Raw genomic sequence first — 16268 nt, 5'->3', positions numbered from 1 at the left:
GCAGTCGGTCACCAGAATGTCTGCCAGCCATATTTTTCCAGCTGGTAGCGTTTAGTCAGCCATCTGGCAGCCATGCGTATGCGGGTTTGGGCTTATTTTGCACTGGAAATAATTTTGACTAAAGAATTGATATTACAATTTTCTTTGCAAGATTTTTTTCAGTGTCTGAAAATAACCATCGATCTGTCAAAAATAACCATGCTTTCGAGCATCAGGGTTATTTTTGACAACATCAAAATAACCATTCGAGGGTCAGATTTCAACCAAAAGTTAAAATTTACCACGAAATGGTTCACAGCCTGAGAGAAGAAGCTTTGGGTAGTGAAAAAGCTATGTTATTGCCCTTCATTTAAACTTATAATGTAAAAAATAAAACCAAAGGGCCTAAAAATGAAAAATCGATTCAAAACGGCTTTGCCAGTATTGTATGGCCGGCATTCTGCCAGCACTCCGTCAAAACCTTCTGGCAGACGCTGCCAGGCGTCTGGATGGAAATCTGCCAGGCACATGCAAGCGGGCTTACACCTGGAAACTACGTAACATGGAGAAAAATCGACTTGCATATTTTGATTTTTGATCATTCTTCTCACTAAATGTTTGAAATCCATGGAAAATCTCTCAAACTTCGGAAAATGGTTACTAATGCTTTCCTCTACAACTGGAATATAGTGAGAAACCCGCGCATTCGATAGTCTCGAACGACTTTTGGTTTGTTCACTGAATTTTACCTCAAATCTTATCCCATAATCAGTGGCGTTGGTTTTGTGAGCAAAAACATAAACGTTTCGTTAACTTCATCTCAGGGAGGGATCGATTTGATGAGCAAATAGACGGGTGGGTAATGTCAGAGTCATAAGCCGATTGACGTGAATAGGAATAATTTCCTTGAATTTAATACAGATGTAATGAAGAATAAAATATCTGGCACCACTTGCATATCCTGAAGTCACCAAAACGCTTTCGAACCAATACGCACAATGCATTTTTCTCGAACACAAAGCAGCTGAATGTTACAAACGGTTTACCAAACTGATTATTTTCCGTTCCAATTTGCATAATTCAACAGAGAAGTTATTCTATCGAACAGAGACAACAGATCTGACTCTAACTAATGCTGTTCGTGTATGAGATAACTACTGAAGCTGATATGACTACTGGACATTATATAGCTCAAATTTTACGTGATAAAAACAGTCTTTGTTAGTATTCATCGAAAGAAAAAGCGGGTGGGTAATGTCATGAGATATAACCGGATGACGTGAATACGAATAAGATGGACGTTTCTGGACCTGGAACTCTGGAACTCAATTTTGAAGCTAGATTCTGGAACTGAATTCTGAGTCTGAACTCGGGAACTGAATTCTAACACTGAATTCTAGAGCTGAATTATGGACCTGGATTGTTGAACTGATTAGTGAACCTGTGTTCTGGAGCTGACTTTTGGGATTGAATTCAACACCTGGATTCTGGTTTGACACTGAATTCTGAAGTACTGAACTCTGGATCTGAATTCTGATTGGAAACTAAATTTTAGTTACGGAATTGAAAGGATTCACTTTTCAAATCCGGATCCAGAGTTATTCATTACTAGAATCCAGAAAATCTTCATAATCTAGTTTCTGAATCCAGTTACACTTCTAGAATTGTGGAACTGAGTTTTGGAACCAAATTCTAGACCCGCATTGCATTCTGTAACTGAAGCTTGACATGCATCTCAGAGCTAAATTCTGGAAATATAACTGAATTATGGAACTGAATTTTTTACCTAAATTTAGTTCCAAAGTTCAGGTCTAGAATCAGAATCCTGACCTTAATTTCAGATTCCAGTTCCAGATTCCAGACTTCGAATCAACTTCTCAAATTCGGTTTCAGTTCCAGAGCTCTGGAACTCGATTCTGGCCTTGGCTTCTGGACGAGGAACTGAATTTTATATCTGGATGCTGGAAATGAAAAACAAAATCTTGGATTCTGAAACTGAATTTCAGAACTGGATTCAGATCCAGGATTCTGGTCTAAACTGATCGAGTCAACTACGTAGGCTAGAATGAATGAAGAAACAAATTGTTACCTTCTTTACTTATCAAGCATTTTTGGAAAAAAAATCCAATTTCCAGTTCTATGTAATTATCTCACACTACTGAAAATTCTATCGCAAACTAACTTTTTTTTTGTTCGATAACTTGGAGAAAAAAATATGAATAAGCTTAATAAAACAAGAGATATAACTTACCCATGTGAAAATTTTTGAAATGACATTTCATAATAAAGTAAGACGTCAAAAAGAACAGGGGAAAAAATGCGAAAATTTTCTAATTAGAATCTATCAGACTGTAAAACTTGACTAAACTGATAAGATTTACTTCCGGTTAACATATTTCAACAGATAAGTAATTTTAATAGTTCTTTTGATAACAATTGGTGACATTAGAAGGTGCTGATTTTGCATAATGTTCCTCATCGTTGTCGACTTTTCGTTGATTTTGCTCCAATGCACACAACCAGCAGGTGGATGATTCAACCGCTCTGGTTTGAAGCGAAACTGGCTCTGCGAACGATCCGCAGCAGAACTGCTCGTAGTGCCGATTGATTCCATATTGAACCATAGCAACATATAAAATTGTAATGTCGATTATTACATTTTGGCTTTGCGTATTTCAGTCAAAGAAACTATCAAAATGTTGTACAGAAATAATTTCTGGCATTCAGAAGGGCTAAATTGTGGAATTCTCTACGATATTAAACACTGTTAGGAGCATTTTTCTTAAACGCGAAACAGTCAAATGCTAGCTACAGTAGCATTCCTTTGGTGCGAACTTCGAACTGCAAAAAGTGCACACAGCTAATCAAATTATTCTACGTTTGCACTAAACTGATGATTTTTATCTCAGGTTTGCAAAGAAGCAATCTTTATAGTTCTTTAGATACAATTTTCAGCCATTAGAAGGGCTTATTTTGCATAATGTTCTCCATCGTTGTCATCGTTTTCGTTGTATTTTACTCCAATGCAAACGACCAACAGCTGGATGACGCAATCGATCTTCTCTGAAGGGAAATTAGCTCTGCAAACGTCCTGCAATTGATTCTATACTGAACTGTATTCTTAATACTGGAATACAAACCAGAATGATGCACTTGCTTTACTTTTTGCTCAGTCAACTGCACAGACTAGAATGAACGAAATATATTAACTGTTAACCGTTTATACCTACCCAGGTACGAGATTTTCACAAACATTTGAAAAAACTTCAATTTTTAATTATTTGCGATTATGTCATACAACTCAAAATGTTATCATAAATTGCTGATCATATTTTCGATGGCATGTAGCAAAAATTATGTTGATACGTTAGATACAACAAGAAATATTCACGAACAAAAACTTATCACTCTGTCAAAGGATAAATTTTTGAAAACTCAGTAAGGTAAGTCGTATCACGACAAAAAATCGTCTACTTAACTGAAGCTCTCCACCTAGGTTCCGCTAGCAAAATATTTCGTTTGTTCTATCAACCGCAAGAGCACTCTGCAGACTCACCGTGCACCTAATTCAGCAACTGCATTCCCATGTTCTCACTTATATATGTATCATAGAAACGACCCGCACTCACACATCGTTATATCGCTTGAGAAGTTGCGCTGGTTTGTTAAATGAAAACAAAAACGGAACTCATAGTAACAAGTGGCAAAAGTAAGCAGGGATATAATTCAGTAATGCCCCGTTTACACTTCTGCTGGCTGCCAGCATGCTGGTGTCAGTGTACTGCCCTCTTAGGAAAAAAACGTTCAACGGTGGTCCTTCGTTGGTCTAATACTTTGGATCATTGGACCACAGTTGAACGTTTTTTCCTAAGGAGGCAGTACACTGACACCAGCATGCTGGCAGCAAGCAGAAGTGTAAACGGGGCATAAGCAGGTAGTTAGACATCCGTAAATCGCCGGTTTTTAGATAAAAAGTTTGATTTAAATGAAAGAGAAAAGAATTCGATCTTCTGTGTAATATTAATAACCTTAGAAGAGAAAAACGAAAAAGCCATTGCTTTTCTTTCAATGACTCAAAAAAATTAGTTTAAATGAATTTGAAAAAGTTTGAACAGTACTCAATTCATTTCAATCGTTTAAAATGTTTACATTTCAATGAATATCATATTTTGTGAATTTACATCGACATACTTGACTCGAACAGCTGATAAAAAAATACAACTGCGTATGTACTGGTTGATATCAGAAGCTTGTCTGGCTGATGTTCGGCTCGTGTTTGTAAACATCGCACATCGGATTTCTTTGTTGCAAATTTGCACGGCATTAGTGAAGTAGTTTCTTTCCAATTCGAACGTGGATTTTTGGTATTGGTTCACGAAAGGATTCTACCATATCCAACACGACTGAGTATCACATTCGATACCAGATTGCAGCATTTCAGTCGTTCGACAGGAACAGTTTGAGTCACTTGAAACGTTTGCTGTCATACACCACAGGTATACAAACGAAATTAATTAAAAAATATTTTTCAATAATATGAAACTGGAGTTGACAAACTTTGTTAATAAGAAGTAAAAAATGAAATAATGAAGAATATTTAAATTAGTAATTATAAAACAGTGCTGCTGCTAGAATAGAAAATTAAAACACTTCGCAATAAACATTTGCTTACATGGAAAAACTAATTATGGTGTTCTTTTGCACAAAATATTTTACGAACATTTGAAAAAGGTGGCATACAACCAAATGCAATCGACAAATCCGACTTCCTCTGATAGTGGATCAATCGCATCCAGCGTGGAAGATCTACAGAGCTGGTCACTACTAACCGATTCCGAGCCGCAAAGTGAAAATCCCCTGACTTGGACTAGTGAAATGAAGCGAGCAGCAATAGAAAACAGTCTCAAGTGAGTTAGATACTGTTTTTTTTCTAAATCAACAATAATTCAAAATGATTTTCATTCCCCAGATCCCAAGACAGCTGTTCATCGGACAGCATCAGTGTTATCAGTGAAGGTGAGGACACATCTTCCGATGTTCGTCAAAGGAATAGATATGCTGTTGCCCCGGAAACTAATGTTCCAACAGAAGTGGGCAACGAAGGAACTGGTGAAACAACAAACACTCCTAGAAAAGTCCTCACTTGGACTACTCCTCTAGTGCTGGGAGTTGTTCTGGCGACAAACGCTGCCATTTTATATGGCCACTCACGTGTCTATCACAGTTTGGTAGGTGAGCTTAAGGCCGCTCACGATGCACGGCTTGAAGACCTTATGAATATTACTGCGAAAAACTTGGATCGTATCGCAGAGCTAGAGTTTGAGAATAACAAATTAAGGAATCAGATCGAAACTTTGAAAGTTGTAGATGGACCGATTGAATTAGATGAACAAATTTATCAAACCGTACTCAAGGTATTGACCAGTGAATTCAAGAGTAAAGAATCTCAATTTTTTTCGAATGAAATGACAGAGAAAGCTAATGATAGAGAAGACATATTTATTTTCGATGGTCCACCACCGGACGATAAAACAAAACCTGACCTCATCGAAGAACAAGTTCACGCACTCCCGTCGTACTGCTACAACAGCTACGCAGTTCAAGATGCACTCTTTTCCGAGGACTGCGATTCTGTGCGAATGGAAAACAAGGACCAAAACTCAGAAGATGCCACAGTAACGGACAATAGCCGGCGGAAGCGTCAAGAACTTCCCAGACTTTGCTACAACAAATATGCCATGCAGGATGCTCTGTTCTCGAAATTATGCGACTATGGGCAAATCAAAACCATGCATAAACAACGCAAACCAAAGCATTCCAAAAAGATTCTCATGAAGGAAAACTATCATCAAAAGCGTAAACACAAACATAGAAAGTTGCCGGAAGATACAAAACAACTGCCGATAAATGAATATTGATTATTCGTTCCTTATCTTGAAAAAGTTTACATTCATCGTTGTGACATTGATTAATGCTTTGTACTATGGAAGTATGATAAATTTTGAATAAATTTAACCACCCGTGCTACGAAAAGTTTTTACGCTCTTACTGATATATAAACGTTTTTTTTTTTATTTTAGTTTACTGATTTTAATAGGCCTAAAATAGAACTCATCCCACTTCCATTTACCCGTTTACCATCATTCTCTAAATAGTATTGATTGATTGAAAAGTTAACAAAGAATCACTTCCTATTGAACTACTCCGGGTACAATGAAGCACATCTCAGGAAGTAGCCAAAATGAACGGAACTTGTGATTTTCACACTCGCGGCATCCGAGTTACCGATTCAATTTCTTCCCTTTTGATCACTAGGTGAAGTTTTATTGTGTATCTTTCCGGTTCAGATTCTTTGTTAGTTTCTGCAATTCTTCTGCATTTGAGTTTCTCTGTCTCGGAAAAACCTCCAGATCATAAAATTGTAAAACTGCTATTAGATAGTCCCACGACAAAAGGGCCAAACTGCAAATGACAGTTTGTCTTTGTTTACTTTTTCTTTCACGATTTGCTGGATTGATTTTATGTTTGACGCCTTATTCTTCGCAAAGCTTTCAAATTAAAACCACATGCTTTCATTCTAGAGAAATGGTTTGTTCAACAAAGTGTTAGATTTTGTAAAAATACGTAAAATTGTAAAGTACTTCAAAGCTTTATAAATTTTTTTAAAAGAGAGGATAGCACTTTCCTAAATTCAATACCTACTTTTTCGAAACTCGCAACAACTTATTATTACATGTTGACTACTGTATATTAAATGTCATTCCATGGATCGCAAGTGATGCAATCATTTCTGATACCAACTTTCTCGAAGAAAACAAGAGTCTCACAAAAGGAACGTAGAAACCAGAAAAGATGCAATCATGCAACTTATTTTGTCTTCTGATTCCGTAGTAACTAACTGGAGGAAACTATCGAAAACGCCATGAAGTTTTTCACTGGATGCGAGAAGGTTATTGAGCTACAATGATAAGTGTAAGCATTCAGCATTCATACTTTCAGTTTAAACGATTCAGAAGATGGAGTAGAGTTTGTTGAAATATATCTTATCTTATATTCATTTTATTTATGTTTAAGAAAATATCTAAAAACGTAATTACGTAGTCAAAAATTTCTTATACATCAGCAGTGCGTAGCAGTTTATGTTGAACTGCTACCACGACCTGATGGCTCAACATAAACCGCTAGGCACTGATGAGTCAAAGACGAAACGTAAAATTAGTCAAAATGGGAATGTGCACCTAGCATAAATTTAGGGGTAAAGGATTTTTTTTCTTTTCCCTTCAAATTATCAATAAGGGATAGTTGGATATAAAGAATTATCATATTTCGTACTTAATTATTGCAGAAGGTTGCAAAAAGTTGCAGATCAAACCACTCTAGTTTAAAAGTACTTTTAATTTACATCAAAACCTTGAAGGAATGGTTTGTATCCGATAGTATCCTAGGATTCTATGAGCGAATGTATAACTGATGTATAAGAAATTTTTGACTACGTAATTACGTTTTTAGATATTTTCCTAAACATAAATAAAATGAATATAAGATAAGATATATTTCAACAAACTCTACTCCATCTTCTGAATCGTTTAAACTGAAAGTATGAATTTTTTTTTTTTTTTTTTTATTTTTTTTTTTTTAAATAACTATTTATTGGAATATGAGTTAAAATTAAATTATTAAGATTTAAATTGGGTGTTCAGCCACAAGTGGTGACTTTTCAGCCCTGTTATATATATATGATTTGGTTATTACCATGAGGACATTATTTGCTTCCGCAATTCTGAGATTTTTGTGTAGGGAAAATTCTAAACCTACTTGTATTGTGTAATGGGGAAAAGGAACTTATATACTAACTTACTAACTAATACAGAGAGCGAATCGATTCAATTGAAGATTGCATCGATTTTTGTCGGAATTTGCTTATAATATTATGTGACATTACATCTAATGGTTCTATATTTGTGAGTCTGTGTAACTCATTTGTACTAAACCAGGGAGGACGCTTCAGAATCATTTTCAGAATTTTATTCTGAATCCTTTGAAGCGTTTTCTTCCTGGTGGAACAACAGCTTGACCAAATTGGTACCGCATAAAGCATGGCTGGTCTGAAAATTTGTTTATAAATTAACAATTTGTTTTTTAGACAGAGCTTAGAATTTCTGTTTATAAGAGGATATAAACATTTAATATATTTATTACACTTTGCCTGGATTCCTTCAATGTGATCCTTGAAAGTGAGTTTTTTGTCATACGTTAAACCTAAGTATTTAGCTTGATCAGACCATGTCAATTCCAAGCCATTCAATTTGAGAATGTGATTATTGTTTGGTTTAAGAAAAGAAGCTCTTGGCTTGTGAGGAAAGATAATTAATTGCGTTTTTGCTGCATTTGGTTTAATTTTCCATTTTGACAGATAATCACTGAAAATATTTAAACTTCTTTGTAGGCGACTGCAGATCACTCTTAGATTTCTACCCGTGGCTAACAGACTTGTGTCGTCACAGAATAGCGATTTCTGACAACCAACGGGAAGATTTGGAAGATCAGAAGTGAAAATATTATACAAGATTGGAGCTACACTCGAACCCTGCGGAACACCGGCTCGTACGGGTAGCAATTCAGATTTACAATTCTGATAGCTAACCTGAAGAGTACGATCAGTTCAATAATTTGGAATCATTTTGATCAAATAAATAGGAAACTGGAAATCAGACATTTTTGCTATTAAACCTTTGTGCCAAACACTGTCGAATGCTTTTTCTATGTCTAGAAGAGCAACTCCAGTGGATAACCCAGAAGATTTATTTGATTTTATCATGTTCGTTACTCTGACAAGTTGATGAGTAGTTGAATGTTCATGACGAAATCCAAACTGCTCTGGTAAAAAAATTGAATTCTCATTTATATGAGTCATCATTCTTAACAAGATAATTTTTTCAAAAAGTTTACTGATAGAAGAAAGTAAGCTAATTGGGCGATAACTTGATGTTTCTGCTGGGTTTTTATCAGGTTTTAGGATAGGAATTACTTTAGCGTTTTTCCATCTTTTTGGGAAGTAAGCTAATGAAAAACACTTGTTGAAAATTTTAACCAGGAGTCTCAAGGCAACATCGGGAAGATTTTTAATAAGAATATTAAAAATTCCATCATTACCAGGAGCCTTCATGTTTTTGAGTTTCCTAATAATTGATTTAATTTCATCAAAATTCGTCTCAATAATGTCATCGTGTGATAACACTTGGGTTGAAATATGATCATACTTCAGTGAGACTTCATTTTCAATAGGACTCACAACGTTTAAATTAAAATTGTGGACACTCTCGAACTGCTGAGCTAGCTTTTGAGCTTTTTCACCATTTGTAAGAAGTATTTTATTTCCTTCCTTGAGAGCAGGAATTGGTTTCTGAGGTTTCTTGAGAACCTTAGAAAGTTTCCAGAAAGGTTTAGAATATGGTTTAATTTGTTCAACTTCTTTAGCGAAATTTTCATTTCGCAAAAGAGTAAATCTATGTTTAATTTCTTTTTGTAAATCCTTAACTATGTTTTTCATAGCAGGATCACGAGAACGTTGATATTGTCGTCGACGAACATTCTTCAACCGAATGAGCAGTTGAAGATTGTCATCGATGATAGGAGAATTTAATTTAGTTTGAGCTTTGGGAACTGAAAGATTTCTAGCTTCGATAATATAATGATTCAAATTATCAATTGCTGTGTCGATGTCCGCAGAATTTTCTAAAATAGTTTCATGATCCACATGATTTTCAATGTGAGATCTGTAATCCAACCAATTAGCTCTATGATAGTTGAAAATAGAACTAATTGGATTAATTATAGCTTCGTTGGAAAGTCTGAATGTTACAGGAAGATGATCTGAGTCAAAATCAGCATGAGTAATCGGTTCACTACAAATGTGACTTTGATCTGTTAGAACCAGATCAATTGTAGACGGGTTTTTCACGGAAGAGAAACAAGTAGGATTACTGGGATGAAGAACTGTGAAGTAACCAGCTGAGAGTTGATTATGAAGTATTTTACCATTACTGTTATTTTGCCTACAATTCCACTGGACATGCTTAGCATTTAAGTCCCCTATTACGAAAAATTTCGATCGATATCTTGTAAGTTTTTGCAAATCGCCTTTAAAGAAATTTAATTGTTCGCCGGTGCATTGAAATGGCAAATATGCTCCAGCGATGAAATAAATTCCATTAATGGTTTCAACTTCGATTCCCAAGCTTTCAATAACTTTAGTATTGAAAGAAGGTAAAATTCGATGTTTAATTTGCCGTTGGACAAAAATGGCAACTCCACCACCAATTCCAGTAAACCTGTCAAATCGATGAACCACATAATGTGGATTACTTTTCAATTTTACATTTGGTTTAAGAAAAGTTTCTGTCACAATGGCAATATGAATTTTGTGAACTTTGAGAAAATTATAAAATTCATCTTCACTCGATTTCAAAGATCGAGCATTCCAATTTAAAATATTCAAATAATTATTTAACATCACTGTTAAATTTTAAATTCATTATAATATTATTTGCAAATTTCCATCCGATTTGAAATGCTTCAAAAAGTGATGAAGTCGAATTCATTTGGATGATCATTTGAAAAAGTTGATCTTGTAGGTAGATCATTTTATTTTCAGTTATATCGCCTAAATCGACTTCATTTAAAGAAGCGAATGGCATTGAAGGAATGTTTGTAGGTAGACTGCCATTAGAAGAAGATGATTTGGCCGGTCTACCTATTAATAAATTGTTTTCGTTAGAAGAAGAACTGCAAGGCGGTCCTGTGTTTTGATTATTTACATTAGAAGAAATAGGAGATAGATTTCTACCTAATATACCAGCATAACTGACATTAGAAGAAGATGATGACGAGGTCGATCTACCTGTCAATAAATTGTTTTCGTTAGAAGACGAATTGGCAGGTGCCTTAGAAGAATTTTCAGGTATGTTCTGTAAATTTAAGGTCGTTGATTTGACTTGTTGTCTAAGCGAACGAGCGTTTAAAATTTTTTCCCTGACAGGACATTTCAAATAATTGGATTTATGATTTCCATTGCAATTTGAACATGAAAATTTATCAGTGGTTTCATTCATTGGACAAGCGTCTTTCGAATGCGATTTACCACAATTCAAACACCGTATATCCATATGACAATTTTTGGTTCCATGGCCGAAGCCTTGGCAACGACGACATTGCGTTAAGTTTGCAATACGATTATGCCGTTTATAATGTTCCCAATGAATTTTAATGTGGGAAATGAAACGTACTTTTTCTAAAGTTTTCAAATTGTTTACATCACTTCGATTGAAGTGTATTAGGTAAAGTTCATGGGAAATTCCAGAGCGTGGTTTAGAAGTACCATTCGCTCTTTTTTTCATAAGTATTACTTGGGAAGGGGCAAAACCAAGCAATTCTTTTATTTCATTTTTAATTTCATCAATACTTTGATCATTTGATAATCCTTTCAAGACAGCCTTGAAGGGTCTGTCTGATTTTATATCATATGAATAAAATTTATGAAGTTTTTCGGACAAATATCGAATAAGACGTTCGTAATCTTCCAATCCATCCACCAAGACTCGACATTCTCCTCTTCGTCCGATTTGAAATGAGACTTTTACTTCCGGGAGAAAAGTAGAAAGCTCAGTACGGAATGCTTTGAAGTCGGAAATCATCACAGTCACTGGTGGCATAGATTGATGTTTCTTCCCAGAACGACAAGCGTCCATTTTGGGAATTTTTGAAGAATTTTCTTCTATGTCGCTACAATCGGATTCAGGAAGAATCTCGTAAATATTGTTAGACGGCATAGGATCAACGGAAGGGAAATCCGTCCGTTGTCTTTTATTTTTACATTCAGATTCTATAAGATCGTGAATGTTATTAGAAAAATGTTGAATAACGGATTGTGATTTATTCCGTATTGAATTATTTTTAGCCTTAGGCTTGTTGCCTTTCCGGTTGGACGCAGGCATTTTTGAAATTAATGAAATTTTAAATTAAATTAACTAGGCTAAATTAGTCTTCGATTAGACTCCTAGCTAGCCTTAAAAAAGGCTGATTAATTTCTTAGTCACTCTAATATCACTCTTTGTATCACTTAGTCACTCTAATATCACTCTTTGTATCACTTAGTCACTTAGTTAGTGATTCAGGTAGCCTTGAAAAAGACTGAAGCCTTGAATCAATGAAACTCTAGGTAGCCAGAAAAAAGTTCCAGGAGCCAAGAGCTATACGCGTGCGGTGCGAACGACTGTTCAACACCGACTGACTGAAAGTATGAATGATGAATGCTTACACTTATCGTTGTAGCTCAACAACCATCTCGCATCCAGTGAAATTAGTATTCCTAACTATTTCAAAAATTGTCATAGAGCTTTGAGGTTCTCTACAATATCACGTATTTTTTCCAAAATCTAACACTTTGTTGATCATACCATTTGTCTATAATGAATGTGAAGAAAGTTAGAATGAGAAAACTGGTTTTTTCGAAACCTTTCTGTAATACTATCGAGTAATAAATTAAGGCTTATAGTTAGCGAAATGCTTTCTTCAGCAAAGCTACCAGAAATTTTGATGGCTACAATATTGTCGAAGACGAAAACTCTCTATCTGCGTTCAACAAAAAGTTAATTTTTCTATTTGTCCTTACACACGTGCTGGAACATGGTCGTTCATTTCCATAAGACCGCGTCAATAACCTCTACAACTTTGCAGAAGACACCAACAAGGAAAGTTTATGATACGGTCGCCAAATAATTAAAGGTATGAAATTGCAGTTTTGAACCACTATGCATTGTTCAAATTTCGGAAAAGTTATGTTGGTATTCGAGATAAAAATGTACAGCTTTGTTTTTTATGTATTGCTGACAAACGAGCAAATATTTCAATAACAAAAAAATCAACCGTATTAGCCGAAACACACTGCAGCTAAGACACACTCGTATGCCAGTTCTCATCAATTTCGACTGATATGACGATTTCCATACCGGTTTGCTACGCTCGACACACATATTTATGGACGGGTCGATACAGGTAAAAGTCGAAAACATAAACATGCTTACCATGTATGCACGTAAATCTATACAGTACACAAACATGCAAAAAAACAGCATAAACAGCTTGATCGGAGATGGTCCTGCAAAAGTTTTGTGTATTGTGTGTCGCTACTGTTTCGATATTAATCTCATTGGTCGAAGAAGCAAAAATTGTGCAAATATTGTAAAACAGTTTCATTAAGTACAACCAATTTTCATCCAACCGTTCAGAATTGAACAGTGATAGCAACTAGTTTCAAATGAACGTATAAAATAAGCCATTTGGTTATTCTTTATTATTCTTGATTCGATATATACTTTAGGAATTATTACCGACTATTTTTCAATTTTAAGTAATAACAGAACATTCAATATTATGCCACATTCAAAAGGGTTAAGTATAATGTTGGGGCTGACAAATCGATTTCAATTGCTTATTCTAAAGTTCATATTTTTTTAATATTTTATTACTAGTTGAATTACCCGTTGTGGATTGTGGATTGATTTTTTAAACGCACTTTCATGTGACAGACATTGACAGACAATTCGTTCGAACATGGTTTTATTTCTTTTGCGCTCATTAAGTTACCTTGAAACTTGGTGCCCTACTGTATTCGTTCTTTATTCTCATGTGAAACTTTATAGTCCCGTTTAGCCGGACTGCGGTTCTTAAATATTTATTTTTGGGTTAGTCATTTCATCTTAACTTGGTACAAAAACTAATGCATGTTTTTCCAAGTCACAAATTCGGAGCTGTAGCTGAAAGTTTAAGCTACACACAACTGTATGGATAAATTGGGTAATAGATGGTGTTTTTTAATTTCCAAAGAGTGTTCGGCTTGCAATGGTCTCCCCTACGAATTCACCTAAGCTTGATTGAAAATGGCACAACTTTACAAATATGGATAAAGAAATGATTGTTCCCGTATTGTCAACAAACATATGATAACAAAAACTACACTATAGAAGACCGGAACTGGTTGGCCAAAAGGACAAGTTGACCAAGTGGCTTTTCTGAAAAGGCTATTATGCGCAGTAGTGACATTAGGTCCCCCACGTACCGACTTAATTTCAGGTGTTTTTGTGTTGTCGTTTGTGCAGGAGCACGTTTTTTTATCTTTTTTAGGGGCTGGTGAGTGATTCTCTGTTTTTGTAAAGTAATACGTGTGACTCGGATCAATTTATATCCGATTTCCAAAAACCTGGTACCATTGGAAAGGGTATTTAAAACTTAACAAAATGGCATATCGGTTTCCAGTATAACCTTACTGTATTTGTATTTGACTCGTGATTGTTTTCCAAAACATTCATTGCTGCCCCAATGACCGAGTTTTGTGCGGAATTGGTTGGTCGAGTTGTGATTTCAGCATAGGGCAAAGTGCACTTGGATGTTTGTAAAATGTTATCCTCTTTTTGGACGGAATTGAACATTATGCTAATATTGATGCTAATAAAAAAATATAAATGATAAATAAGTGATGGAAATATATTAAATTCACTACCAAATAGAAATAGGAGATTAGAATCAAGAAAAGTTGGAAATTGTCGATAGAAAAGATTATTCCTATATTTTATTAATTAAATGCCATCAAAACTTTTAGCATTTAGAGTTCCTGGCAGGACTTGTCGCAGATTGACTCAATCCCGAACAAAACTCGCTCATCAGTATAAAATCTGATGCAGTTCGTACGCTGGTAGAGGAAATAGTAGAAGTGAAAGTGAAAAAGTTCACTAATGCTGCCGAAACTAAGTCCAAAATAGTTGAAAAAGAAGCACGATTTTCCCATACCAACATAATAAAAAAAAAAATGCGCATGCTAACTTTTTTCCACTAATAAACGTTTTTCATTGATGCATTTGATGTGTTTCATATATTTTTTTCAAACTCGGCCAACCTACCCCGGCTCTGTTGGTTGGCCGATTTTTTTCTCCGCATTTGATCACTTTTATCAAAAAGTCAAATCAGAAAAAGTACAGAAATTCTGAAAGTAAAACTAGGCCAACCAGCCCCGGTTTCCCCTATATAGTATATATATTTGAGATATAGGATGAAATTTGAAATTGTTTGTACAATTTCAATTAAATGTTAAAACATATGCAAACAGACGACTAAAATCAATTTCGATCATAATTTATCATTTAATCTCTAAATCTAACTATAAAAACTTAGAAATTCCCAGATTTGTAAACCGCATTTCTTTAAATATGATATTTTATTTTACGATTTTTCCATAGATTTTAATCAAACATACCGCAGAAAGTCACTGAAATATAAGGGATCAAGTTTCTCTTACCAAATTTTTACATGTTTATGTATTCCATTCATAACAAACCGCAACAATGAACTTCTCGATCATGGTCTATATTCGTGATTCCACTTACAATTAAAAGGTTTGTTGTAGATGCTTTGAGTCACCCAACAACTTCCTGGAACTCAGGCTTTAAGATCTACCAGCACAAAGAACTGCGTCAATGAACTTTTTGTGAACTCGTGAACATGCAATTAATGAGCCTATTGTGAATGAGCTACACCATCCAAAACCTATCTGCAGTAAAGACCGTAAGATATACCAAAATAACAAAGTGAATTAAAAAAACTTAATCATTCACTGAAGTTGTTGGATGAGTGAAAATATTCCTGAAACAGATCAGAATAGTCAAGTAAGCAATATAGTAGCATGACAAAGAGCAGCATTGAAAAACTATACAAAAGCTGCGCAATGTTTGTGTAGATCTTAAGATCTGTTTTCACTAAAGTTCTTGGACTACTGAGAACAGACTTGGAATAGCAATAAATAGCTTCCAAGTAATACTTGGATCTTGGAATATCACTTACGGATTTCCGTAGTCTCAGAATATACTCAGATGGTTCTAGATGCTTTTGCGTATGAACGTAGTAAGTTTTTCTTGTGTTATTTACACTAAAATCGGATGGAATTGAAAAAAACCCTTCTTAATCCACCTAGTGGGGTGATAATGCCTTTCTCTTTCTTCAAAACAATTTCATGAATTTTTTATCACTTTATAAAATAATTTCTGACACTAATTTGGGCTCATTTTTGACGCCAATTAATTCAGATTGATTCTTGTAGTTTACAAACGCATACTTCAGTGTTTATGTCACATACTCGGCATCGTTTTTCCAATCAAGCGCTTGGCATTAGCGTTGCCTATTTATATGAGAAGATGCTAATCTAAAAACCCCTAAGTGGAGTAGTGGAATTTACATAGATC

General features: G+C 35.0%; 1 protein-coding gene across 1 annotated transcript; it reads left to right on the top strand.

The window, feature by feature from the left end:
- The first annotated feature begins 4095 nt into the window (after window positions 1-4095).
- On the top strand, window positions 4096-6027 carry LOC131433105 (uncharacterized). Its single transcript, XM_058599922.1, has 3 exons — window positions 4096-4475; window positions 4711-4886; window positions 4949-6027. Exons 2-3 carry the CDS (start codon window positions 4726-4728, stop codon window positions 5895-5897), a joined length of 1110 nt encoding a protein of 369 aa, XP_058455905.1. The 5' UTR covers window positions 4096-4475; window positions 4711-4725; the 3' UTR covers window positions 5898-6027.
- Window positions 6028-16268: the final 10241 nt, after the last annotated feature.

This window comes from Malaya genurostris, chromosome 2, assembly GCF_030247185.1.
Source record: "Malaya genurostris strain Urasoe2022 chromosome 2, Malgen_1.1, whole genome shotgun sequence".
Classification (NCBI taxonomy): Eukaryota; Metazoa; Arthropoda; class Insecta; order Diptera; family Culicidae; genus Malaya; species Malaya genurostris.
The sequence above is the reverse complement of the archived record's forward strand: the minus strand, read 5'-3'. Positions and strand labels throughout refer to the sequence as shown.

What these genes read in the sequence shown, in the direction of transcription:
- LOC131433105 (XM_058599922.1), top strand. Translation starts at nt 4,726, where the DNA reads ATGCAATCGACAAATCCGACTTCCTCTGATAGTGGATCAATCGCATCC. An exon ending in GCAATAGAAAACAGTCTCAA is followed by an intron (nt 4,887 to 4,948) that starts GTGAGTTAGATA and finishes TTCATTCCCCAG; the next exon opens with ATCCCAAGACAGCTGTTCAT.